Here is a 26,111-nt window from a genome sequence, read left to right as displayed (position 1 = left end):
GTGAATATGTAAAACATAAATAGGTATAAGATGGCCCCATACATCAGTCCGGCCAGAGATATAAACATATACCAATAATCCAGCCCCATTCATACATGTTCAAAACACCCTGACGCCTATCCCACAAGCAGTCCAGTCGTAGATACATCGCGTGCCCCAGAGCAAGGTGAAATTATCCTTGGTTCATCATGTAGCCGTTATCGTATTGCCCCTGTCCATACTGCATGCCTTCGTCCTCCCCATTCGGCATCCCGTCAAACGTCATATAAGACCGTCTAGCAAGTTGTCCCAGAGCATCCCATCCAAATCCCATATGTTCTGGTTGTCAAGGAGCATCCCCTCCTCCATCATCATCTCCGTCATCTGCTGCGCTTGTTGGGCATGGTGTGCGCTCTCCGTGCCAGGCGACATGTCACTATCAGCCATATGCTGGTACGCTTGTCCGCTCCCATAGCCGGACTCCATCTGTCCATCCCATTGCGCCTGCAGCCTCGGGCTTCCCTGACGCGTAATAGGTCCCTTACTCGCCTCATACATCCGGCCGACCACCTCCCTGCTCCGCCTCGCAGCCAAACTCCAGTCTGCCATGTCGGCAAAGCACTCCAGCACAATCTCGATCTGGCGTTGCCATTCTCTCACCATGGACGTGTTCCCGCTCTCCCAGAACAGGCTGACTAGAGGGATCATGGACGCCTGGTACATGAACCACACCGCGTTCCAGACATCTGGTTCTGCGTCCACTCGCACGAGATGTCATCGATAGTCTGCTTTGCCATTGCGCGACACAACTCGACGGCGCTGAGCTCCTCGGCTGTGGGGTGATAGTTTGCGCCTCGGTTTGCGAGGTTGAGAAGCATGGGGCGGTGGAGCACGATGCGTATGTTCTGGTATTGCCATTTCAGCACGCAGCGCGCGGTATAGAGGGCCTCTGGGCAGGGGTCTGTGGAGCGTAGGACCCAGGGGAGTTTGTCGGACCATTCGACAAGTTGGGCATCTAGTTTGCTGCGTTCCTCGGCACGGGGGAGAGGGGATACGGCCATTGTGTCTTGAATCTGAGTGGATATCCTGGCGAACTTGATGTCCTCAATTACGGGAACTACGCGGATGTGTTGGCCAGTAGTAGAGTTTTCATTCTAGATGTTGGTTAGCATAAGTGCAGTCATAGGACATGTGAGAAGACCTACAGCATCATTGGCGCCCTCGGGTGGTCTGATGGTGACCGCTGGACCCAACCTACCCAGCGAAGGGCGCCCGAGGGTCATTGACGCCCAAGTATCTAGACAGAACAAACTCCACCACGTTCGACGCCGCAAATCGGCGAGCATCTTCTCCCTTTCACCACCATTCACATCTACGCCATGCTCTCGATGGAGGCCAAGAGCACAAGCCATCCGCAAAGCCGCACCAGTAATGGCATTCGCCATATTTGGTCGGTTGATATAGTGTAGATAATAGCCTCCCGTCAATATAAAGGCCTGTAGGGTTTCCAAATGCCCTTGTCCAAAGCAATCCAAGTTGAGATGGTCCCGAGATCGCTCGCAAAAGTTCATGTGATTGTGGTCATCCGATTTCATCGCTGCAATGCTGCCCATAGCAAATACCATATTTAATAAGGCAAGCCATGGGGAATCATGGCGTTGGCCACCCAGGTAATCGGCTCGAAAGGATGGCTCATCAAGTTTTGGAATGAAAATTTGAACTCTGTTGAAGTACGCATCGATAAGAGTCTGCCCCTCCGAAGACTAGGCTATCCGGGAAGACGGCCGAGGTGTCGGATTGTGTCGCGGGGTTGGATTGTTGCTCTGTCGAACCTGAACTGTGCGTCGATTTTCCGCCGTTGGTGGCATGAGATATGATCGTAACCTCGGGGATACCTTGACCATCACCATTAGGGCAGCTTTAATCGAGGATGCCCCCAGATACGACGATTGTCGGTCTACTGAGAGTGACAGGGCGTTCACGTCGTCAGACTCGATTACGCCTCTCCTCATCCCATTCTGTGTCCTGGCTTGGTATTTGCTCGACGGTTGCAAGACTTCTATCCTCTTCCACGCCCGAGCTGTTGGGTGATCGATATTGCTGTGTCGTTGCAGAGTTCATGGAGCCCGCTGGGGAGGTCTGGGATATGGACGTTGCACTCGCGCGATTATCGAGGATCGAAACAAGCTCATGCCGTGAATGCCGCTCTATTCTAAAGAAGCTATACCCCAACACAGATGTCCAGTCATTGTTACCGTTATCGACTGTTGTAGTGCATCGTATGCCAGCCTGGAGAAGGTAGTACTACCTCCGCGAGGGTATTACTCTCTGCCTATGCTTGTCATAGTAACACGGCTTCGGAGAACGGCACCCCAAGCATTGTTCACAGGGCTGCCTTCCATCGCATCGAATTTTGCGCCGTTTGCACTCAGCACAGGCATGAGGGGTCGTTATTCTCTTTGAGTTTCCATTCGTTGGGGGCTTCAGAGCTTCCTGGGCCACCTCGCAGGCTCGCGGGCGGGACGCATGGGGATCGATGTCGGTCGAGGGGATTCGACCCTTCGATGTTTCCACGGGTACTGATAAGCGGGGAAGCACAAAAGACCACGAATCGGACGGTCATCTAGTGGTTCTTCTCTGCGAATACGAAAGGCTGGACAAGCAATCTCCACGGTTAGCTTCGATAGGATAACAGGACAACGACACCCAACACAGGAAGTAATTCTACTTTACCGCATACCAGAGTAGTAACTCTCCTGGGGGGGAGCAAAGTGATGAGTATCAAATCCAATAATATATATACATTCATACTATCAAACATCCAGATATATAGATGGAGCAATAGTTGCAATGGGCAAAGGCTTTGGCTAGAGATACCCCACCATTCCCCAGTCTTGTGCACTAGCGGCCGCCCCCACCTCTCCTCCATGATACTGTAAATTGTGAATGGCGTACAACCTTCACATGTGCTCAACTGCCTTTCCTCTTGGTCTCAATAAACGTGAGAGAGGGGACGGCAATGTTAATATTTGATACGTGAAGACTTGGGTTCTCATTGAACCTTTTTGCCAACCGTGCAACGAATTCTGCTATGATGGAGTGTGCTCTTCGGTGCAACACTCTGACATGTCGCAAGGAGCTCAATGAAGATGCCATTGTTACAACTTGCAGGTATGCAATGGCGAGGGGAATTGCACCGTGATCCATCTGTTGCATACTAACTAACACGATATAGCCATATCTTCTGCCTCGATTGCGCCACTCGACTTCTATCGGCCAATGGATCGAATCGCCTGGTTTGCCCAGCATGCGATCAACACCTCGCCAATGAAGATGATGTGGCAAGAGCAAAGCTCCATCCAAGTGAAGACTATAAGACGAGCGTTCTCAGTGGCTTAAACCCAAATACTATCATGGAGTGTGCTGGACGAGCCATGAATTTCTGGGCCTACCAGACATCGCAAGAAATGTAGGTGCGTCTTGGCCATTACAATTCACGGTAGTTAACCCACTTCCAGCTTGTATCAAGGGATGCAGGCGCGAGTTCTTACAGATAGATACAATAAATTGAAAAGTCAAATCGATTCGATCGTCCGCGACGCCAATAACGAGATGTCAGAATTGAGGACCGAGCTTGACAGTAAGTTGAATGGTAAGTCTCCTTTTCTGGGACCAAGCTTATCTCTTGACAAAGATGCGATTTCTGATCTCAACAATGCTCAAAAGAAGAACCATGAACTGGCCAAATCTTTGCATGCAAAATCGAAGCAGCAGGCTCATACGCAGGAGCTTTACGATAAATTGAAGCGCCGAGATCAGATGAACCAGGTCCAGAATGCAGCATCTGACGCAGTGGATCAAACGATTCAAGGTTCAGCAACTGCAAATGGGTATTCCGATCACTTCAGAAAAGCCAATGACCCGCCTCTTCGATCTCCTGTTTTCCCATCGCTTCAAGGAAACTCAATGGGCCCGCCACCTGTTCCAACATCCATGCCGCTGTCTGGCGTAGCTGGTCGAACTGGGCTGAGCAATGGGTGGATTGGCTTTACTAGCCAGGGGAATAATAACCAGGGCATTTTTTCTCCACCCCTTTACTCAAGCTGCAATGCTGATTATTCATACAGGTCATGTCGTTGCACAGACACCTTCGAGCCAGCGGCAAAGACTTATCGGCGAGCCCAACGTTGGGATAGCTGTATCCAACATGAACTCTCGTAGCCTCAGCACCCCTATGCAGCCTCGACATTCCCCAGCACGAGGTCTGTTTGGAGGCGTGAGGTCCAATGGATCAGGTGGAATCGGCTTCGCTGGGTACGGGATGAGCGCCGGATTGAAGGTCAGCCACACACCACCACTGGGAGTCGAGGGGATGCGAAGTATGAGTAGGACTGGACCCATGCCAAGAGGTATGACTCTCAATCTCCCCTCCCGCAAAACCTATCAAATTAATTCTCAATAGTTGCCCAAAGGCCAGCCTCAGCTACCTTCATGGGTGGCCGCTCATCAGTGTACGGAGAGGCTCCTGGACTCAGCAACCAAGGAGGGTTCTACTAACAATACACAACGCCTTCCTATACAGATATGCTACACACACACTAACCGGTTGAAATATAGCATACCAAGCTCCTCATGTACTTTATAAGTGCCGTAAAGGCAAAATGTTTGTCTCTAGCTTGCTTTAGAGAAACTAGGCAGCGGTGAAGCCGTTCGGGGCTGACTACATCAGAAATAGCTTATCTACAGTTGGCAAATGCATGCATACTTGAAAGAAACGTGCTCCGCCCACGAGCTGCTTGGAACGGCTAGCATCCTTGTGGGCGCCCTTCCAGACGGCCAAATCGGGTCCCAGACTACGACGCTTGCATTCTGGGAGGTTCAGATCAACTATTCTGAGTAAATAGTGAGATGTAGATGTTGGCTGTTGCCAATTATACAGTACGCTTATATACAGAAAATCATAAGGATATGATTTTCGATGGCCGCTTTGTACTTGTAGAGAACAGTATGTATCTTCCATACTACACGTGGATATTTGGACGCTGCATTTTTGCAGCGTACATTTCTGTTCCACTAGCAGTTTCGATACGGTCAACCATCAAACCAATCAACGGCCAAAATATGCACCCTTGGGCGCGCAGATACGCCATAATCATCATAACAATACAACTCCTCCCCGCTCAACCCCCCTCATCGTCACACATTAGCTACGCCGCAATCCTTCAAGGCGTGGAGATTTCTCTTCCGTTTCCCCGATACCTTCGTTCCCGCTCAATTGTCTGCTCAACCACATTCGTTTCCACAGCCGCGTCCCCCGTCAAACTACCGTCCCTCGTTTCAGGCACTCGTCATCGCCCTCCTCCATCAAGACAGCCACCCCATTGCCACTGTTTTCCTCGATCAAACGGACAGAACGGCCTCATTGGGAGCTTGAACAACCTGCTACTGTAATATATATCTCGCCACCCTCATGGGTAAACGTATGGCTGGACGCTCCACCACTTCGCATTCGCCCAAGATGCTAATTATTTGTCGCAGACCGATGGGGAGTCATACTGGACGCAGGTTCGTCAGGGACTCGAGCGCACATATATAAATGGCGGCATAGCGACTATGCGAAGGAGAAGGCCTCGTCGAAAGATTTGAAGAGCCTGCCGCATCTCAAGACACACAAGAAATGGACGAAAAAGATACACCCCGGCATTTCGACATTCGGCGAGCGGCCAACAGATGTCGGAGAAGACCACTTGAAAGAACTGCTCGACCATGCTCTCGATATCGTACCGGCTGATCAGGTCGCGGACACGCCTATGTTTCTGATGGCAACAGCTGGGATGCGCCTGCTTCCTCCTATACAACAAGTCGCACTTCTCCGCGAAGTCTGTACATATGCAAGAGCCAACACGAAGTTCTCGCTGCCCGATTGCGACCTGCACATTCAGATTATTCCTGGGGAGACAGAGGGTTTATACGGCTGGATCGCAGCAAACTACCTTGTTGGTGGCTTCGACACGCCCGAAGAACACGCTCATGGAAAAGACCACCACACTTATGGATTTCTCGATATGGGCGGTGCTTCGGCACAAATTGCATTTGCACCCAATGCAACGGAGGCACAGAAGCATGCGGACGATTTAAAACTATTACGAATGCGAACCCTGGATGGAGTGGTGTCGGAATATAAAGTCTTTGTTGCGAGCTGGCTGGGATTTGGCGTCAACCAAGCGAGACAGCGATACGTATCAGCATTAGTTGACTCGGTGGACTCGAGCAAATCCTTGGAAATTCCGGATCCATGTATTGTCACCGGACTGACATTGTCGGTTGATGGCGCCATTCTGGACCCGGATGCGGCGCGGCACGCTTCGAAGCCATACTTAGCAGGTCAAGGATCATTCACCGAGTGTTTGAAGAAGACATATCCATTGCTTGAAAAAGATGCAGCATGCGTAGACGAACCATGTCTAATTAACGGACAGCACGTACCAGCCATCGACTTCGATGTAAATCACTTCATTGGAGTCTCAGAATACTGGCATACAACGCATGAATTCTTTCAGTTGTCCCACAATGAGGAGAGTTATGATTTTACAAAATTTCAAAGCCGAGTACGAGAGTTTTGTAATTTGGACTGGGATGAAATCGAGCGAGGCGTCGATACAAAAAGGTGGGGGAAGAAAGTGGATGAGAAAGCCGCCTTGGAAATATGCTTTAAAGCATCTTGGTTAACCAGCATCCTGCACGAAGGCATCGGCATACCACGGCTTGGCGTTGATGGGGTCCCAAAGGGCGTCAATGGAACAAACGACGCTGTCCGGAATACAAACGAAACTGGTTATTTGGATCCGTTCCAGGCCGTGGACAAAATTGATGGTACAGAAGTCAGTTGGACTTTGGGAAAGATGGTACTCTATGCTGCCGGCCAGATAGAACCCCAAGGAAAGGATCTTCCCGTCGGCTTCGGATCCAACGTACCGTCTGGTATCCCAAGTGACTTCCAGCGGGCAGGGTCAACATACACACCATGGAAGGGCGGGGACGATGATGATGATTGGGATGACATAATACAATCAAAGCCGTCAACCGGTCTGTTCATTATGATCTTCATACTTGGCTTCCTTTTCTACATATTCCGCAAGAAAGATCGCCGATCGAGAGTCTACGGAAAGATCTCCTCGGCCATACGCCGTAGCAGAAATAAGAAAGGCGGGCGCAGCTTCTTCAATACCAGCAAATTGTTCGGCCGCAAGTCTGGCTACTACGAAAGGGTCCTCGAAGAAGGGGATGGGGTCAATGACTTTGAATTAGCCGACGTGGACTCCGACGATAGCAATGAGGCATCTGATAGCAGCGAAGGCAGCAGCGGCGCGCGCGCATCCGGCTTGGCAACCCCTAAACTCCACGTCGTCAACTACGGAGATGGAAACTTTTTCAGCCCCGTTGGTACTCATGGCTTTCATGCCGATGGCAGCTTAACGTCGAATCATTTACTACCCAATGCTATGGACAGGAGCGGCTTGGTTGTGAGAACTGAGTCAAGAGAGAGATTAGCGCCAAGCTTGACAAGCGTGGGATCAGGAAGGAGCAGGAGTAGGGCTGGGAGTCCGACGAGAAAAAGCCCCTTAATGAGCCCCGTGGACGAGGATTGAAGGAGGTTGAGTATTTTTATTCTTGTTTCAATATAATAGTGGACGGGTTCTTTACTAGTAGCGTGGCGCTTATTCTGTGGGCAATGGGATACGGTGTTTGTGGCATATGGCAAGGAATCGGGTTGGCGTCTCTTCATGTGCCATTGTGGATGGCATTTATATCACGGTAATTATGATAGTCGGCAGCAGCATGTATGTATGTTAGCATAGTAAGTAATTACTTAAATAAAGCATCTAGTTGCTGCCTTGCATAGCTTGTTTATATATACAAAATTGTTGTATAAAATCCTCGTAAATGTCCCAAAGCTTCGAATATGACGATAACATCTGCCATCCGTTCAACCTCTCTATTCGCCGGGGACACATGATTTTACAGTCATCTCATTTCTCAGGTCACACCCCTCACCCTGGGGTTTCGGAAGTGGCATCTTGATGAAGGATGACTACTCAGCTGCCAGACTAGAAGCACCATTGGGGCACAGCTGTGCTCTTCCAGCGCCGGTGCTCCATACCCACTTTCATGGGTGGACTGGCGTCGCTGGCGCCACTGGGTCTGATATCCCGCCTCCGAATGCTAGAACCCGCTTCTACAGCAGCGTGCTTCAATCTGCATCTCTCATCAGAAATTCTGGGTCATTCTTAACCCTAGCCTCAAACTTCGCCCACCAGTTTTCGAACGCTTTCAGCGGCACCACTTCCACCCCCGCCGTCCCGCTGCTTCCTGGAACCGGCACGTTTCCCGCGAAGCTCGCCAGGAAGTTGAATGCGTTTTTAATGATCCTCTGCGCCAGCACGAGCGCGTCGGTTCTCTGGGCCCCACCATCCTGCGTCCTCACGAGGGCATTCCCTGGCGTAGCTGCGGCGCTACGTGGTTGCAATGTGGCCTTAGAAGACGGTAGGGCCACCATCTGGGCGTTCACTGACTCGCTGGACTCGACGGATATCCCAAGGATAAGATTGCGTTCACCAGGCCCTTCAGGGGCATCCATGTCAACCTCTCCATTAATAGCGTTCGACCCGTTTCCGTTCGAGCCAATGCCAGCAACTTTGAAGATTGCACTCTCTTTTCCTGGCCCAATGCCGCCTAGAAATTTAAACTCCGGGGCCTGGCCCTCGTTGGTCGGGGAGTAGGCTAGGTATACAGCTGCGGCGGTGTCTGGTGGGAGAGTGATGCCGGGGAGGAGGACGACAACAATATGTGAGAATGGGCGCGCAGGAAGATTGAAGAGGAGCGAGGTCGGTGCCGGCGCAGTGGTGGGGGTAGTTATGATAGGGCAGCCGGTAGGTATGACTCCGAAGAGCTGGGGAAGAGCCATTGCAATCCTAATATGGCGTTCTTGAGGTGGCAGCAATTTCGTCGTCGCAAAAGCCTTTGCGAAAGTGGCAGATATAGATGCGGCGATCCGTGGCGCGTATATCGCCTCGTTTTCGATTAAATGGCTTCGATAATGCGATCGATGGACGCCGTCGAGGCCTAATATATTGTTTGAATAATCTAGACGCTTTGGAACGACTTCCTTTGTGGTAATGTAATGATGTTGAGGGATAGGATGCTCTACTTATTACGGGTAAGCTTGTCTGTAGCATTCATTTGGATACCTCATAAAGTACGTACCGAGTCTTAGTGGGGTGTTCATGCAATCCGGCGCTGAAACCGTCTGGTACCGAAAGAGGAAAGATATTCTATCCCTACTAGCGTAATTTCAATTGCATACCAAACCTAACTAATATGGACTGTTTTTTGGTGTTCTTATGTCCTGGGGTTTCATACACTCACGTGATTGCACTAACTATAGAGAGAAAGGCCAATTTTAGGGTAGCCTGTCCGTGGCTTAACCTAAACCTATTCTAATAACTTATATGAAATAACTTATATGAAATAACTTATAGGGCAAAAACTCCATCTACCCGGTACAAAGGTGAAAAAACGCCATCTACCCGGCAAGCGCTTATCCCCTTTCGGAACCCGCAACAGGCCAATGAGAGCACGTACTCTCATGTGGCCTTTTCGAAACAATTGAGCTGGCAACACTTGCCAACTCAATTGTACGGTAAGTCGGGGGTTAATTGAGACCCCCGAAGCTCCTTTCCTCCCTCTTCCCCCTTCCATCTAGAGCCCCGCTGACCCCTCCTAGGATCTCTCTCTCCCTCGCTCCTCTGACCCCTCGAAACCCCCCTCGGAAGCCCTTGCGCGAGGCACAAACTCCCGCCTCCCCGCCCCCGCCCCCGCATCTGACGATGGCCTCGCTGGCCGAACTCGCTGTCCCTGTCGACGGCAGCGAGTTCCTCGACTTAGACGCTTGGTCCCGCGCCCTAGACGACTGGGCCGTCAAGGAGAAGTTCTCCTGGCGGCTCCAGAGGAGGGACAAAGACCGGGCAACGGCCGTTTGTCCCGAGGAGGGCTGTGCCTGGCGTGTCCGAGCCAGCCCTGACGACGAGCAATGGAAGCTCGTCGTCGTTGAGGGGGCACACACTTGCGTGGGGAGGGGGCAGCAGAAGTTTGCCTCCTCCTCAAAGGCAGAATGGCTGGACGGCGTGGTGTCTCGAACACCTACGGGTGTCGAAGAAGACCACGCCAAGGGAGATTGTTGAGCTCCTCCGCGTTCGATTCGCGGAGGGGATTCTCTACGGGAGGGCGCAGCAATCGTTGCTACGCCTTCTCGTAGGGGATATTGGAGCGCAGAGGCATAGCTTTCAGCTATTGCCCTCATATAAGCGCCTCCTGGAAGCATCTGCTCTAGGAGTTCATGTTGATCTCGTTCGAGATCGACACGACCGATTCCAACGGATCTTTGTGTGCCCTGCGGAGAGCAGGGCCACGTTCCAAGCCTCACGCCGGCTTGTTGCGGTGGACGGGACCTTCTTAAAGGCCCGTTTCATCCTTACTCTTCTTGTGGCCGTTGGCATTGATGCTAATGGCCACATTGTGCCACTTGCTTGGGCAGTGGCCGAGTCGGAGAACGCGGACTCTTGGGAGTGGTTTTTGAACCACCTCAAGTGGTCCCTCCCAGAGCTCGTGAGCAAGCCAAGCACCCTTGTCTCTGATAGAGACAAGGGGCTTCTTATTGCGGAGAGAACTCTCTCTCCGCAGGTGGTGATAGCTGATTGCTGTCGTCACCTCTCTGAGAATTTCTCAGAGCGGTTTGGGAGGGGCCTTCTACCCCTCTTCTGGAAGATTGCCCGGGCCACAACTGTGGCCCAATTCGACGGGCTTTTGGAGGAGCTTCGGGCTTTAAAGCCCGAAGCATCAGCATACCTTTATGGTGCCGAGCCCGAACGGTGGGCTCTGGCGAAGTTTCGTGGCCGTCGATACGGCCACGATACTTCAAATATTGCAGAGAGCTTTAATAAGCTCATCCGCACAGATCAAGAGCTCCCAATCGTGGAGCTTCTCGATGCGCTCTGGCACCGGGTGATGGCCCAGCGTGCGGAGCGCTCTCTTTTGGCTGTGGAGGCCATTGCTAAAGGGCAATGGCCTCCTCTCCTCACTAGGTTGGTGGAGGAGGGGAGGAACTGGGCCCATGGCAATGGGCTCCAGATATCCTCCCTAACAGAGGCACGGGTAGTCCAGCCAAATGGCAGGATCTACCTCGTTGACCTGACGGCAAGAACTTGTTCTTGCCGTCGATACCAAGAGAATGGCGTGCCTTGTGGGCACGCCATGACTCTTATATTTCGACAAGGGAGTCAATTGACTCCCTTTCTTCCGACAGAGCTGTCTGCCGCGTGCTGGCAGAGGCAGTATCAACTGCCTCTGCCTCCTGTCTCTGTCGAGGGTCTTTCGATAGACCCTGACGCCTTAGGAGGAATCTGTGACCCCCCAGTCACCCGAATCCCCCGAGGCCGTCCCCGAAAAGAGAGGGTTCGGAGGGAAGATGCCCGGCATCCTCGAGGACGCCAGGAACGACGGGATCATGGAGGACTTCTGCCGCTTGGGGCAGTCGTTGCCGCCGTGCCGGACTTGGTCCGTACACGCTGCGTGTAATGGTGGGTGCACCAGATATGAGAATCTAGCCACCCAAGGAAGGGATGAATTTACTAAGACAACACACTGTCTTAGGAAACAGAGCCAAAGGGTTGTAGCTTAGACTATTCCACAATGCAGCAATCAGGTGTATGATGTGGTGAAGTGGTTTAGACAAGTTGCAACAAATGTTGAGTCTGAGAACTCAGGGGTAAGTCAGAGGTTAGCACCTCACTGACTTTTCAAAAACAGAGAATAACAAGATCAATGCTTGGAAGCTTGGAAAAGACGTAGAAGTATGTGCTAGTCGATTTACTGTATTGCCTGCTTGCCCTTTCTTAAGGAAAGGGCAATCCTATTTATGCCAAAGGAGTGTAGTTCTCTTATTTTCCATGACTTTCCATGACTAACCAGGCTTGGTAAATGTATTAGAAATCAAGTGCGACCCACAACTAGCTTGCTAATCATGTAGTGAACGTAAGAGAATCCCATAGAACCATCTCTTGGGTTCCTAGCCTATAGGAAGTGAAAAGGAGGTCCAAGGTCAGAGTACCTATAGACAAATTATGTCATAACTTAACCAATCTTGTGGGTAACTAAGGAGCGATGACATGTAATGAATCATAGAGGGTTGTAGAAGCTTCTAGAGCTATCGTTCATGTTCCTAGGCCTCTAGTTGGTAGAGATATGCCATGTGGTAGTATTGGCCCACCCCCTTAAGGAGGAGATTTTCTTAATAACTTGTTCAATGAGTGTCCAAATGATATGCCGTGATGTATGTAGCATAAACAGATGTAGTAGAAGAGTTTGCAGCAATCGTTGAGTAGTATTGCTTCTGTTGTTGGTGTGATAAGCCAAGATATGTATGGTGACTTGTAGGTTTGAGGAGGAGATTTCTAAGTTTGCTCTTGAGTTTGATAGCAAACTGAGTGCAACGAATGTCAGTATGACACTGCGGCACCTGCGGCGAGCCTGGGCACAATGCCAGGACTTGCCGCAGGCCTCACAATTGACCTGTTCTCATATGAGAACAGGTCAGTTTACAGGGGGGGTTACGGTGGGAGTTATGGGGGGTTTACGGCCTGTTCTCATATGAGAACAGGGGGATTTACGGGTGGATTGGGTGGGGGATGGTCACGTCGTAATCGACCGGGTAGATAGAGTTTATTTGGGTTTTTACCGGGTAGATGGAGTTTTTGCCCTAACTTATATGAAATAACTTAAGGGCAAAAACTCGATATACCCAGTAAACTGGTAAGAAAACTCCATCTACCCAGTCAGCCGCTAACGCTCCTTTGGAAGGTTAACGAGCCAATGAGAGGCGTACTCTCATTTGAGAGTAGTGCTCTCATATGGCCTTTTTGAAGCAATTGAGCTGGCAATATACCAGCTCAATTGCATGGGAAGTCGGGGGTCAATTGAGACCCCCAAACCTCCTCCCCCTTCCCTTCCTCCCCTCCACCGAACCCCGCTGACACCTCCCAGGCTCCCTCCCTCCTCCGACCCCCTCGAAACCCCCCTCGGAAGCTCTCGCTGTAAGGACAGTTCGAACCGAGGCTGACCTTCAAGTCTGCAGAAGTATCCGAAGTATAATGTGAAGACTTCGATACTCGAAGCAGTAGGACAAGGTATAGTAGTTCAGGCTCCAAAGCATATGCTTTATACCACAGGGGTCAAGTGGTGAGACTAACAGGTTGGCCAAGTGGTTCGACTTGAAGTAAGGGAATGCAAAGTAAGACAAAGCAGGAGGAATTGCAAGAAGGCCAAGTAGTATATAATTTGCTAGCTAAAGATCAATAAGAGACATGAGCAATAAGTGCTTATATAACAGTAAAAATCCCTAGTGCCAAATAAGCGAAGGCACTAATTAACCGAACCCTAGCTAAGCGAGCCCTAGTGCAGCAAGCCAATAACAGAGAGCCTAAGCCAGTAGTCAACATTTGGGCTGATCTAGGTCAGCAAGTGAAGCGAAGTGAGCGAAGTGAGCGAAGCAGGTGAAGTGAATGACATAGTGAAATAAGTACTAGAGACTAAAGCGAATCGAAGGGTCATGACACAAATATTGAAGGAGTGTCATGACACTCGCGCAAGGCACAAACTTCCCCGCCTCCCCCGCCCCTGCCTCCTACGATGGCCTCACTAGCCGAACTCGCTGCCCCTGTCGACGGTAGCGAGTTCCTCGACTTGGACGCTTGGTCCCGCGCCCTGGACGACTGGGCCGTCAAGGAGAAGTTCTCCTGGCGGCTCCAGAGGAGGGACAAAGATGGGGCAACCGCCGTTTGTCCCGAGGAGGGCTGTGCCTGACATGTCCGAGCCAGCCCCGACGATGAGCAATGGAATCCCCCGCAGCCGACCGCAAAAAGAGAGGGTTCGGAGGGAGGATGCCCGGCGTCCTCGAAGATGCCGGGCTCGCCGGGATCACGGAGGACTTCTGCCGCTTGGGGCAGTCATTGCCACTGTGCCGGACTTGGTCTGCACACGCTGCGGCACCTGCAGCGAGCCTGGGCATAATGCCAGGACTTGCCGCAGGCCTCATAATTGACCCGTTCTCATATGAGAACGGGGGGAGTTTCTAGATTGGGCTTGGGCGGGTCACGTGGGATGGAACTGGGTATATAGAATTTATTTATTGTTTTACTGGGTATATGGAGTTTTTGCCCATAACTTAACTATATGAAATAACTTATATGAAATATAAGTTATGCAATCATGTTATGCTATTTGAGCTGAAACCCTCTACTAGAGGGTTTCAACTAGAGGGTTTTAGGGCAGAACCATTAGAGCAATTTAGCAACTAAATTACTATCGCACTTTTAGCATGTGACAGTAACTAGGGCCCCTGCCCCTCTATTCCCAAATTGGTGCTAGGCTCTCTAGGCTAAGAAATTGCCATATATGGCAATATCTAGTACGCCTATACCCTGCCATCATGCCTGTCAACCCTTACAATCAGCAGGGCTAACAAATGGCAGATTTACTGCCCGCTGCCCTTAATGAGGCACTTGTAAGCCCTTGTCGCAAGGCACTTAGAAGCCCTCGTCACAAGGCACTTGCAAGCCCTGGTCACAAGGCACTTAGAAGCCCTCCTTGTCGAGGCCAAAGACTAGCGCTAGGCATTAGCACACAAGGAGACGAGGGCTGGATGAGGGGGAGGTGCTCCTGCTGTTGCTATAAGTGGTTTGGCAGCTAGTGTTCATTTATGAACACTAGTCATTCTGCCTAGGGGACCTGCCCCTAGGTAATGCGTAGCGCCTGTTCTAGTTTACAGAACAGGAATTACGCCAGCTGATGTTACAATTACAGCTCACAGCTTGTTACGGTTATTATGGTTGTTATAGGTATAAGGGGATTACGGGTGTAGCCTTAGCCACCAAGGCTACAACTGCTAAGCGGACAACTGTATATTACAGGGAATAGCCTCACCTTCCTTCCTTCTTCTTCTTCTCTCTTTAGATTCAATCTAGCTTACTTTACCCGGACTGGCACCATGACCTCCATGACCATCGTAACAGCTGATTCCCCTGCTCTATATTGAGGAGGTGACTTAGCAGAACCGTCTTGTTACGGCTACGGTAATGTGACATCATGGTTACAGGACCAGGCCTAGTAACGTGATGTCATGGTTACAGGACCAGGGCCTAGTAACGTGACGTGTGAGTCACAGGGGGCAAGCGGGGTAGGCTGCCATGTGACGGGGCTAATGGATAGTTGCAGAAACTAGTGGATATTGGATAGTTGAGCTATCCACGAACTATCCTGAATATCTAGCTATCCGCCAACTATCCAGATTACCCATGAGGCATGACGCCACTATATAAGTAGATAGTATTTCCTTAGATAGGAGCTTCGTGCTCAACTCAATATAGTATTCTTTACAATACTGTAACGTGTTACTTGGAAAGCCTTTGTGTCTAATCCCCTGCCTCCTCTGTCAAGTCAACCTTACGCAAGAAACCTCTGTGTCTTCTATCATTTAGAAGTCAGCATTACACGTCTAGCACTGACTATAGAGACTGCTCTCTACATTGTCTATGCTAGACTAGCCTACCTAGGCTGCTAGGTTAGCCTCTGTCACGTCTTTAGATGCTCTAAGGCCTAGCTTAGCACTGTGTTTAATGACATAGTGCTATTCCTCACAGCCTAGTTTAGGCTGACTCTCTAGTAGCACCACTAGCTAACATACCATCGGCTAGTAGAGTTTGCCACTAGGGTCAAGAGAGTCTGTGGGTTTAGGGGGGTCTAGGGCTTTATAGATGGCACTTTCTGTCTACATTGCCAGCACAAGGCAATGTGGCCTAGAGAGCTGTGTTCTCTAAGCACAAGCGCCTTCATAGCGTTAACTAGCAAGCCATCTATACCCTAGATGGCTTGATCAGCTCACTCGTAGGGCCATTTGCTAGCCTAGTTAATGACTAGGCTATATAGCATAAGTCTGGCTGTGACGCAGCTATCCACAAGGTAAGTCCCCCCTTCCCCCCTCTACTACATCATCGCTAGCAGCTATGCGACATTGTCATTAACAGTGCTAACCTTAGACTCTAGGTCCTTAAGCTGCTTCTTAACAGCAGCATTCTTTTCCTCCCTATCCTCGTCCTTTAGGGTGCTGCCTATCTAACTCGCAGCCCTCTTGATAGCGCTAAAGAGGTGTTTGAGCCCTATAGCAATAGGATCCCCCTTAAGGGCTATAACTAGTGCTAGGGCAACTAGTCATCACCATCGTTAGGTTGTAGGGTCTATGGTTGTGGGGTTCGGGGTCTTAGGGGCACTGCTACTCTCATCCTCATTGTCCTCTTGCTAGTAGGCACAAGAAGCAGCTCTTAAGAGCTGCATCTTGTCTGCCTAGAGCGCAAGAGAGGCCTGCCGCTAGGCTGCTAATGCAGTTGTCTCTGTATTAGCAGTGCCTTGCGCCTCTTGCCAAGCTTGCTTAACCTCCTCTTTGGCATTAAGCATAGTGATCTAGGAGTCTAGAGCGTCTGTTATAGATGACTAGGCGTCTTGCCTACTGCTATCAAGCTTAGCGATATATGCCCTACACTCGCGGACAAGCTTAGCTACAGCCTAACTAAGCATTTGGTGCTCTTTGCCTTAGTCTACTATAAGGCGCTTAGCAATCTGCTTCTAAAATGCTTAGTTAGACTAGTGGCCGTATGTGGCCTGCTACTCGATGTAGAGCTGCACGACAAAGAGCATGTCCTTAGCAGTCATACAGTTTTGACTGCCATAGGTAATGCTAGGGGCAGCGCTAGTAGCACCATTGTTGTCATTGTCATCCTCCTAGGTTAGGGGCTGGCTAGGCCCTTTATAGGAGAGGGGGAAATCTATAGATGGGATGGGCAAGTAGTCAAGGGCAGGCTAAGCCAGTCGAGGCCAGGGCTAGGGCTCTTAATAGACTCTCTAATAGGTTTAGAGAGTTGGCTTGCTATCTGCATAGCAAGCCAGGCCATTTGCTAGATGCCATGAGGGTCAGCTTCTATAGTTATTATAGAGTAACAAGTATTGTTAACCAGCGCCATGAAGCTATGAAAGCACATGATTGGGCATTGGTCACGTGATCCCAATGCATCAAACGTGAATATTTCCACAACCCCCCACCAACCTCACTTTCCTTCTTCTTCAACAACGCAATGGCCACCACCAAGGCTTCTGGCCTCAAAGCCACCGGTAAGTTCAATTCCTTCCATTTCCTTTGTTTTGTTTCATTGATTACTGTATACTAACCTTCGGATAGAAGATCTGGCTGCCGTCGCCCCCGCCAACACCCTCACCACCACCACCACCACCACCACCACCACCACCATGACTGAAGCTGGCGCTGCACCAACGACAACCGGTAAGTAACACCCCTCCCTCCGATCAATTGATAGATAGATACTAACAACTGGATAGATGAAGCTGCCTCCGAGTCGACTGTCCTGACCCCGACCTCCACCGCTACGGATACGACCTCGACCGCACTGACTGCAACACTGACCAGTAAGTAACACCCCTCCCCCCACACGATCGATAGATAGATACTAACAACTCGATAGGTGATAAGCCCTCTGTGCCGCCAAAGTCTCCAATGACCACCCCAACATCGCCACCACCTGACCCTGTGTCGTCTCAGGTGCGCCCCTCGACAGCGCCAGAACTTGCAGCCTGCCCATCACCCGCAACACCCGCACGCCCAGCTACAGCCGTAAGAAGTAAGTAACACCCCTCCCCCGCAAGATAGATAGATACTAACAACTGGATAGGTTTACCGCGTCCAATCGTCCTCGACTCTCCAACCCAAGGCCAGCAGATGGCACTGCAGCTGCTGCAGTCTGGCTTGTTAGAGGAACCCCACCGCTCCTGCGCCCTCGCTGGCCTCATCGCCCTCCCCAACGCCCGACATTTGGAATTTCGCGCCCTCAACTCCAACGACCCTCCCAATTTGTAGAGGATGCAAAACCTCGAAGCGGCAGTTGGGTATACGGTTGGGGAGCTGGTGCAGCTGCAGTGCAGCAGCTGTGCAGCTGGTTACGGCCACTTCTCCGAGTGCGTCTGCGTGGGGGGGACTGCCACTTCAGTGGAGAAGGCGCGCGCTGCAACCTCTGCAGTAAGTATTCTCTCTCTCTCTCTCGTTTTGATTATTGTTTTAATACCAATGGAATACGCTTTCTGGCTCCATCCGCGCCCGTGTCCACGCCCTCCTCCATGCTCATTACGGGCAGTCTGTCAGGACGACGTGGTAAGCCCCCCTCCCTTCCCCCCTCATCCTTATTGTTTGTGGTCCATAACTAATAGATAGAAGGCATGCGTGCCCACCGCCCTGCTGCAGCCGCTGCACCAAGCGCCCGCGAGGCGCCTACAGAGGAAGCCCGTGGGGGCTGCAAGTGCGCGGCTCCCCAGCTCAAGGATAGCCGTCCATCCTGCCGCGCCTGCGCCTGCTCGCTGTCCCCCCCCTGCAACACCCAGACTGCCCTGGCGGATCGCGTCGCCGCTGCTGCTGCTGCCTCCCGTGGTAGGTTTAATCCTATGGAGGAGCTTGCAGCTGCCATCTGCCATTTCCGGGGTGCCTCCCCTCCTCTAGGGAGATGGCCCGACTGCGCCACCACATCCTGGTGCATGTCATACTGACATTTTTTGCACTCAGTTTGCTATCAAACTCAAGAGCAAACTTAGAAATCTCCTCCTCAAACCTACAAGTCACTATACATATTTTGGCTTGTCACACCAACAACAAGAGCAATACTACTCAACGATTGCTACAACCCTCTATGATTCATTACACGTCATCGCTCCTTAGCTACTGGGCTGATATTACCACATAGCATATCTCTACAACCCTCTATGATTCATTACATGACATCACTCCTTAGTTACTGGGCTAATACTACACATGACATATCTCTATCAACTAGAGGCCTAGGAACATGAACGATAGCTCTAAAAGCTTCTACAACCCTCTATGATTCATTACACATCATCGCTCCTTAGTTACCCACAAGATTGGTTAAGTTATGACATAATTTGTCTATAGGGGTACTCTGACCTTGGACCTCCTTTCACTTCCTATAGGCTAGGAACCTAGGAGATGGTTCTATGGGATTCTCTTACGTCGACTACAGTTACCAAGCCTGGTTAGTCATGGAAAGTCTTGGAAAATGAGAGAACTACACTCCTTTAGCATAAATAGGATTGCCCTTTCCTTAAGAAAGGGCAAGCAGACAATACAGTAAATCGACTATCACATACTTCCACATCTTTTCCAAGCTTCCAAGCATTCATCTTGTTACTCCTTGTTTCTGAAAAGTCAGTGAGGTGCTAACCTCTGACTTATCCCTGAGTTCTCAGACTCAACATTTGTTACAACTTGTCTAAACCACTCCACTACGTCATACACCTGATTGCTGCATTGTGGAATAGTCTAAGCTACAACCCATTGGCTCTGTTTCCTAAGACAGTGTGTTGTCTTAGTAAAATCATCCCTTCCTTGGGTGGCTAGACTCTCACATCACCCACCATTACACTGGTGATGAACTTCGTCAGCTTCGAGGATGGTGTGCCAGCCGGGTTCATCTCTATAGAGGGGTCGGGGAGCCTAGAGGGGCAGGTTGGGCATGGTAGGAGGAGAGAGGAGGAGGCGGAGGAGGATGAGGAGGAGGAGGAAAATGGGGGGGAGGGGGCCAAAGGGCCGTATATTATTGTAGAATAGTGTAGAATAGTAAATGACATGCCTACAGGCAATTACCTTTGTTTATTGTGCTGTATATTATGATTAGAAATATGATGTGAAGTCTTATGGATAGTTAAGGATAGGTTCTTAAGGATAGGTGATAACAACACCCGTAGACAACTGTAGATGGCCGTAACAGAACAGAAACACCCTCAAAAGTAGACATTAGAGGCTAAGAAGTAGTATAGGACGTATGTCTAATTGATTCCAACTAAAACCTCAGGATATACTACATTCTGGGTAGTATTATCCTGTCCTTCAGGGAGTAGGACCTGTAGTCCAGCTACGGAGGACGTCCGTGACATTGCAATGTAATGTCATACTGACATTCGTTGCACTCAGTTTGCTATCAAACTCAAGAGCAAACTTAGAAATCTCCTCCTCAAACCTACAAGTCAACATACATATCTTGGCTTATCACATCAACAACAGAAGCAATACTACTCAACGATTGCTGCAAACTCTTCTACTACATCTGTTTATGCTACATACATCACGGCATATCATTTGGACACTCATTGAACAAGTTATTAAGAAAATCTCCTCCTTAAGGGGGTGGGCCAATACTACCACATGGCATATCTCTACCAACTAGAGGCCTAGGAACATGAACGATAGCTCTAGAAGCTTCTACAACCCTCTATGATTCATTACATGTCATCGCTCCTTAGTTACCCACAAGATTGGTTAAGTTATGACATAATTTATCTATAGGTGCTCTGACCTTGGACCTCCTTTTCACTTCCTATAGGCTAGGAACCCAAGAGATGGTTCTATGGGATTCTCTTACATTCGCTACATGATTAGCAAGCTAGTTGTGGGTCGCACTTGATTTCTAATACATTTACCAAGCCTGGTTAGTCATGGAAAGTCATGGAAAATGAGAGAACTACACTCCTTTGGCATAAATAGGATTGCCCTTTCCTTAAGAAAGGGCAAGCAGGCAATACAGTAAATCGACTAGCACATACTTCTACGTCTTTTACAAGCTTCCAAGCATTCATCTTGTTACTCCTTGTTTCTGAAAAGTCAGTGAGGTGTTAACCTCTGACTTACCCCTGAGTTCCCAGACTCAACATTTGTTGCAACTTGTCTGAACCACTTCACTACATCACACACCTGATTGCTGCGTTGTGGAATAGTCTAAGCTACAACCCTTTGCCTCTGTTTCCTAAGACAGTGTGTTGTCTTAGTAAAATCATCCCTTCCTTGGGTGGCTAGATTCTCACATCTGGTGCACCCACCATTACATTCCGTAATCCAAGGCGACGTATTCCATTTTCAAGTTCCCATTCCTCTTTGCATTGTGCTCAATTGTATTATTAAATGCTTCAATTTTAATTGCTGCTTCTCTCTTCTCCTTTGATGTCTCCTTTTTCCAAATGTGATATGGCCCCTTTTTACCGTATGTAAAACAGCTCCACCACATGAATTCCGACGCTCCATGCCATCGAGAGCGAATAACAGATGGCTCGAATCTCTCATCTTTTGTCCTCCATACTTTAAATCCTCCACGTCGATGGCCAAGGACAATAGATGTTTCGTCTGTCCATATAACATTTTTCCAATCCGTAAGAGTCCAATGTGCATATCGTAGAGCGAATTGTAGTCGTGCTTCTCTCATCGCTTTAGTTAATCCTGGTTTCCATGTTGGCTTTCGTTTTATCAGTTTATGCCGTTGTAGTACTCGAAAAGCAGTCATTGTAGACACACCATTTTCATAACCAATTGTTGCTGCTGTCTTCTCTCGAGAGTTCCAGTCCATTTTTATACTCTTTATAAGAGTCTCTTTGCCATTTGCACTTAGTTTCCGAGGGCGTCCTGTTCAAGGGGCATCAATAAGATATTTATTGAGTAATTGCTTGTCAATATCTGGATTATATCCACGGCGGCGTGCTTCAGCCATGTAGTATCGCACTTGCCGCTCGGAAATTTTTGTATTCTCTTTAATTTGCTGATATGTAGCTCCATAAGCTCAGAGTCCTATAGCTTGAGCTCGCGTTGCAAGAGAGTAGGAAGGCATATTTAATATCTGTATTATCTTCTACTCTACAAAATACGAATTGACGATGCCTATTTACTGACTTTACCCCTATTTTTAGCCCCGAACGCTACATTCCTTGGCACTGTTAGCCCGGCAAGGACTTTTGGTACACGCCTCCGTAGTTAGCCATAATCAACAATTTGAACGACATCCTATGTTTGAAATAGGTGAATACTGTATATCTATATCTCCGTACATACGATACACTACTAATTTACTAGGCTAGAAATGGCTCTGTCACAGTGTGACAGTCCCCTTTCCTATTTGGGCACGTGGGGCCGGAGTGGGCACCTTGGCATTAGGTACGCCTTGCCAAATATGTTACAGGAACCTTCTGGCATGGGATCGAATTCCTCTATAGCGTTCCTGTCTGACGATTTTGTATATGGACCACGCAGACTAAACTGTCGTTATATTATACACCGACATAAATTTGCTCTTTTTAATATTACTTAAGAATCAATCTGGGCCATAGCGTTTGATCTGAAAATGTCGGCCTCAAAGAGTAACTTAGATCTCGTCAATGATTGTGACTGGTAAGCACCTCATATTCCACAACCCAGATGATATTTTCAGTGAGGGTTTGATGTGTCTTCAGTTTTCCATATGCCGAAAAAGACCCAAAAGCTCATGCGGAGCTCATGTCCACTCTGTTCACCCTGACCTGGGACGATGGCGTAAACAAGGTACCGATTGGCCTCATGACGGAGAATGTCCTGAATAAGCTCGTAAAGACGCCTGTCGCGGTCAAAGGAGAGCTCGAAGTACGCCGCGACCAGCGTGAGGTTTGTGTTTTCCACGATAAAACCGAGAAAGAGAGGAGTGAGTGGGTAGCTTTGACAACGGCATACTGGCGGGAGAACAAACAATTTGAAATTCTTGAAGGCTGGAGGAATGAGCTATACCCTGTCTATGGACCGAACAACGAACTTCTGTATAGCGTTGAAAGAACTGCTGCAGCACTGCTGGGAGTCGTCATGTACGGTGCACATATGACGGCTTATACCAAGTCTCCAGAATCCAGTTACGGGATTAAATTATGGATTCCACGACGGGCCGCGGATAAACAGACTTATGGTGGGATGCTGGACAACACTGTGGCTGGTGGGATGGCTACAGGAGAAGACCCCTTCGAATGCATCATCCGCGAGGCAGATGAGGAAGCCAGCTTACCAGATAAGTTAGTCAGGGAAAATGCTACGGCTCACGGCGCTGTCACCTATATTTACATGAGATCGAAACTGGCAACTGGGGAGGTCGGGCTTATTCAACCAGAGGTCCAGTATGTGTTTGACCTGGAACTGCCGGAAAACGTTGCTCCCAAGCCGAACGATAGCGAGGTGGAATGCTTTTATCTCTGGGCGGTGGAGGAGGTGCAGGAACACATGCGCAAAGGAGAATTCAAGCCCAACTGCGCCCTCCTCCTGCTCGACTTCTTTATCAGACGCAGGATCCTAACACCGAAAAACGAGCCCGATTTTGACCAGATTAAGAGCAGGCTGCACAGGCCGTTGAACTTCCCAGGACCACATGTAGCGCTGGCTTAATTTTATTTTGGCATTTAAAACTCGACGCCATCTAACTTTCCGTTTCCTGAACGCCCATCCCTAACCAGCTATGCACCAGAAGAGAGCCACTGTGAACCCGAGAACCTTGCATAGAAAGCAACCCCTGCGTAATCTATCATTTCTTAATAAGCAGATAGATGTAATCCACCCGCAATGGAGTGAGCTTCTTGTAGGGCCCCTCCAGTGCTAATAAAAGCCCGCCGAAAGATACATAACATTTGCTACATTGAATTGTCAGCCACGAGAAGTTGCTGGGGGGGAAGCTCTCGAGTGAGGGGTCTTACATTATATTTCCATCATCCCCATCCTCGAACTTGTAGATCTTGCCATGGCAGACGTAGTCAAACAGGTCCGCAAGTGTCGCTTCGCCACCTTGTCCACTTCGGCCGACGTCTCTCCAGCCTTTGTTGTCATCTTTGCTCCCATCCAACGAGAGGGTGCTGGCCAAAACCATGTGCAGTGGCTCACCGACGGCGCATGGAAAGAGCTCTGTGTTGATATCGAGAGCAAAGGTTGTTTGCGAGTCTTGGGACGTTGCGCTGATACGAGACACTCGGTCATATTTGGATTGGTCGCTTGCTGTGATGGTGAAGTGCTCATCGAACAGCTGCGAGTCGCTGGTCATGCCAGACATCTTGGCAGGAGATCTTTGGCAATTGCTTATATATATGCGGTGATTGTGATTGCGATGCGAGAAATGGCAAGAGCGAGTGTTGCCTGGTTGTCAAATGTATGGGCGCGCGAAAAATAGTTCTTCAGTGAAGGTGCTGGGATATGCCGAAACTGACGTCGGAAACTAGTCGGTGCAGCGGTGCTCAAAGTGGCGCAAATAGAGGCTAACTTGCTGTCAGTATATTCCAGATACTCTAATTTTAATTTCAATTTTGATTTAGATCGACTTACCTTGAACTACTCTCAACCACAAGTCGTTCTTGTCCTTTTGGTCGGCGGTTGTGAGAGTTGGAGAATTCACCAAGGACGGATAAACAAGCGCCCGAAAATAGAGGGGAGGTCCCAAACCCATAAAACCTTGAACCAAACCAAGGTGACTTTGCGTCACACATACCCCCCATTGAAGCAAGCAATATCAATAATCTAAGGCATGTCATTTCGAAGAAGAAATGTAGTTGTCTCTTCACCTGGGGCCGCTGTACCACCTCCGAGTGCAGCAGAAAAGAATGTCATCCCAGGTGTGCGACCTTCGCCAATCGATGGACGACCGACCACATCGACCGGAACGAGATCCCTTGATAGTTTGCTGGGTGGGCATGCTGGTTTACCTCTAGGAACCTCCCTCCTCATTGAAGAGAGTGGTGCTACGGACTTTTCGGGTGCATTGCTTCGGTACTATGCTGCTGAAGGCGTTTTACAGGGTCACTGCGTTCACGTGCTTGGAGTCGATGATTCCTGGGCGCGTGAGTTGCCCGGTGTTCAGGCCTCGTCATCGCTGCCTGCTGGGAAATCTGCACAGAATGCTGCTGCCGAGAAAATGAAGATTGCGTGGAGGTATGAGAGGCTTGGGGAATTTGGAAAAGGTGGGCGCTCTTGTGCCATATGCCGGACAGTTCTCAAGGATTACTGCCCATTGAGAAATTTTCGACCCGATGCTGACCCTCGACATATAGATAGGCAATCAGGCCCCCAAGCTAGCACAGGTTCTAATGACTTGAGCGGGCAAGCAGACTTTTGTCACGATTTTGATCTCAGCAAGCGCCTGACTCTCCCCGGTCCAACGCTTTTAAGATGCGTCCCTGTGCATCCTCAGGCGGGTGCTACTATCCACGGCGATGAGGGCATAAAATCCCCATTCGACGGCTTTCTGCGGCATTTGGTGGCACATATCTCTTCCCTGCCACAAGGAACGATTCACCGCGTTGTCATTCCCACCATTCTTTCCCCTGTGGCATATCCAAGTGTGGCATCGGATCCTCGGCATGTCTTGCAGTTTCTTCATGCAATACGCGCCCTTCTCCGCCGATTTCCAAACCAACTAACTGTCATGACATCGCTGCCTCTGTCCCTCTACCCTCGCGTGTCCGGCTTGACGCGCTGGGTGGAGATACTCAGCGATGGAGTATTGGAGCTTGCCCCCTTTCCATCACATGCGAACCTTGCTTTGGCTACTAGCGTACCTAGTTCAACAATGCTGCAGGAAGAGCCTCCACAGGGGTTACTAAGGGTCTATGAGTTGCCGATATTGCACGAAAAGGGTGGGGGGGAGCACCAGAGCAGCGGGCACACCGATGACTTGGCGTTTACACTGAGTAGGAGGAAGGGTCTAACAATAAAGCCCTTCAGCCTGCCACCACTTGATAGCGACGATAGTCCTGACTCACATCAGCATGACTCTGGTCACAGTCATGGGAAATCTACTAAAGTGGACATAGAGTTTTGATGCAAATCAATATAGTCGAGTCCAGTTATACGGTCTATGACAGTCACCAGCTATGACAAGGTAGGGAAGCGTGGAACATACCCTATGGATACAAACCAAGATATTATGGGGTATATAGTATGAGTTCACTGCAACTCGAGGTCTGCCTGCGATGCAAACATCGTACTGGATGTGTGAGCGCGCGAATTGTATGTTGGAGGTTGGAGCAACATAGAACATAGATATGATATACTTATAATAATCAATCACTCGAATAATTCGACCGTTAAAAAACCCCAATTTGAATACAACAAACACACTTAAATTTTGAAA

At 49.6% G+C, this 26,111-nt stretch overlaps 10 protein-coding genes across 10 annotated transcripts; 7 read left to right on the top strand and 3 right to left on the bottom strand.

Annotated features, from left to right (window-relative positions):
* Window positions 1-261: 261 nt before the first annotated feature.
* VC83_05605 (uncharacterized protein) lies at window positions 262-1,424 on the bottom strand (the record flags this gene model as incomplete). The annotated part of the gene is made up of 3 exons (XM_024469225.1): window positions 262-670; window positions 724-1,133; window positions 1,185-1,424. The coding sequence occupies 3 exons, from the start codon at window positions 1,422-1,424 to the stop codon at window positions 262-264; spliced, it is 1,059 nt and encodes a 352-aa protein (XP_024322954.1).
* A 1,646-nt stretch (window positions 1,425-3,070) lies between these two features.
* Window positions 3,071-4,536, top strand: VC83_05604 (uncharacterized protein; the record flags this gene model as incomplete). The annotated part of the gene is made up of 6 exons (XM_024469224.1): window positions 3,071-3,150; window positions 3,215-3,448; window positions 3,498-3,619; window positions 3,674-4,054; window positions 4,107-4,388; window positions 4,442-4,536. The coding sequence occupies 6 exons, from the start codon at window positions 3,071-3,073 to the stop codon at window positions 4,534-4,536; spliced, it is 1,194 nt and encodes a 397-aa protein (XP_024322953.1).
* A 913-nt stretch (window positions 4,537-5,449) lies between these two features.
* Window positions 5,450-7,628, top strand: YND1 (Golgi apyrase; the record flags this gene model as incomplete). The annotated part of the gene is made up of 2 exons (XM_024469223.1): window positions 5,450-5,459; window positions 5,518-7,628. 2 exons carry the CDS (start codon window positions 5,450-5,452, stop codon window positions 7,626-7,628), a joined length of 2,121 nt encoding a protein of 706 aa, XP_024322952.1.
* Window positions 7,629-7,823: 195 nt separating this feature from the next.
* Window positions 7,824-9,290, bottom strand: VC83_05602 (uncharacterized protein). The gene is made up of 2 exons (XM_024469222.1): window positions 9,244-9,290; window positions 7,824-9,183 (listed from the first exon to the last, which is right to left on the bottom strand). Exons 1-2 carry the CDS (start codon window positions 9,263-9,265, stop codon window positions 8,231-8,233), a joined length of 975 nt encoding a protein of 324 aa, XP_024322951.1. The 5' UTR covers window positions 9,266-9,290; the 3' UTR covers window positions 7,824-8,230.
* Window positions 9,291-13,722: 4,432 nt separating this feature from the next.
* Window positions 13,723-14,168, top strand: VC83_05601 (uncharacterized protein; the record flags this gene model as incomplete). The annotated part of the gene is made up of 2 exons (XM_024469221.1): window positions 13,723-13,888; window positions 13,942-14,168. 2 exons carry the CDS (start codon window positions 13,723-13,725, stop codon window positions 14,166-14,168), a joined length of 393 nt encoding a protein of 130 aa, XP_024322950.1.
* A 3,048-nt stretch (window positions 14,169-17,216) lies between these two features.
* On the top strand, window positions 17,217-18,013 carry VC83_05600 (uncharacterized protein; the record flags this gene model as incomplete). The annotated part of the gene is made up of 5 exons (XM_024469220.1): window positions 17,217-17,253; window positions 17,321-17,422; window positions 17,479-17,565; window positions 17,622-17,777; window positions 17,829-18,013. The coding sequence occupies 5 exons, from the start codon at window positions 17,217-17,219 to the stop codon at window positions 18,011-18,013; spliced, it is 567 nt and encodes a 188-aa protein (XP_024322949.1).
* A 257-nt stretch (window positions 18,014-18,270) lies between these two features.
* On the top strand, window positions 18,271-18,693 carry VC83_05599 (uncharacterized protein; the record flags this gene model as incomplete). The annotated part of the gene is made up of 2 exons (XM_024469219.1): window positions 18,271-18,304; window positions 18,365-18,693. The coding sequence occupies 2 exons, from the start codon at window positions 18,271-18,273 to the stop codon at window positions 18,691-18,693; spliced, it is 363 nt and encodes a 120-aa protein (XP_024323145.1).
* Window positions 18,694-22,024: 3,331 nt separating this feature from the next.
* VC83_05598 (uncharacterized protein) lies at window positions 22,025-23,700 on the top strand. The gene is made up of 2 exons (XM_024469218.1): window positions 22,025-22,372; window positions 22,435-23,700. Exons 1-2 carry the CDS (start codon window positions 22,326-22,328, stop codon window positions 23,381-23,383), a joined length of 996 nt encoding a protein of 331 aa, XP_024323144.1. The 5' UTR covers window positions 22,025-22,325; the 3' UTR covers window positions 23,384-23,700.
* Window positions 23,520-24,038, bottom strand: RPB8 (DNA-directed RNA polymerases I, II, and III subunit RPABC3; the record flags this gene model as incomplete). Its single annotated transcript, XM_024469217.1, has 2 exons — window positions 23,520-23,625; window positions 23,689-24,038. The coding sequence occupies 2 exons, from the start codon at window positions 24,036-24,038 to the stop codon at window positions 23,520-23,522; spliced, it is 456 nt and encodes a 151-aa protein (XP_024323149.1).
* Window positions 24,039-24,506: 468 nt separating this feature from the next.
* On the top strand, window positions 24,507-25,799 carry VC83_05596 (uncharacterized protein; the record flags this gene model as incomplete). The annotated part of the gene is made up of 1 exon (XM_024469216.1): window positions 24,507-25,799. One exon carries the CDS (start codon window positions 24,507-24,509, stop codon window positions 25,797-25,799), a length of 1,293 nt encoding a protein of 430 aa, XP_024323148.1.
* Window positions 25,800-26,111: the final 312 nt, after the last annotated feature.

This window comes from Pseudogymnoascus destructans (genome assembly GCF_001641265.1).
Source record: "Pseudogymnoascus destructans isolate 20631-21 unplaced genomic scaffold scaffold_14, whole genome shotgun sequence".
NCBI lineage: Eukaryota > Fungi > Ascomycota > Leotiomycetes > Thelebolales > Thelebolaceae > Pseudogymnoascus > Pseudogymnoascus destructans.
The sequence above is the reverse complement of the archived record's forward strand: the minus strand, read 5'-3'. Positions and strand labels throughout refer to the sequence as shown.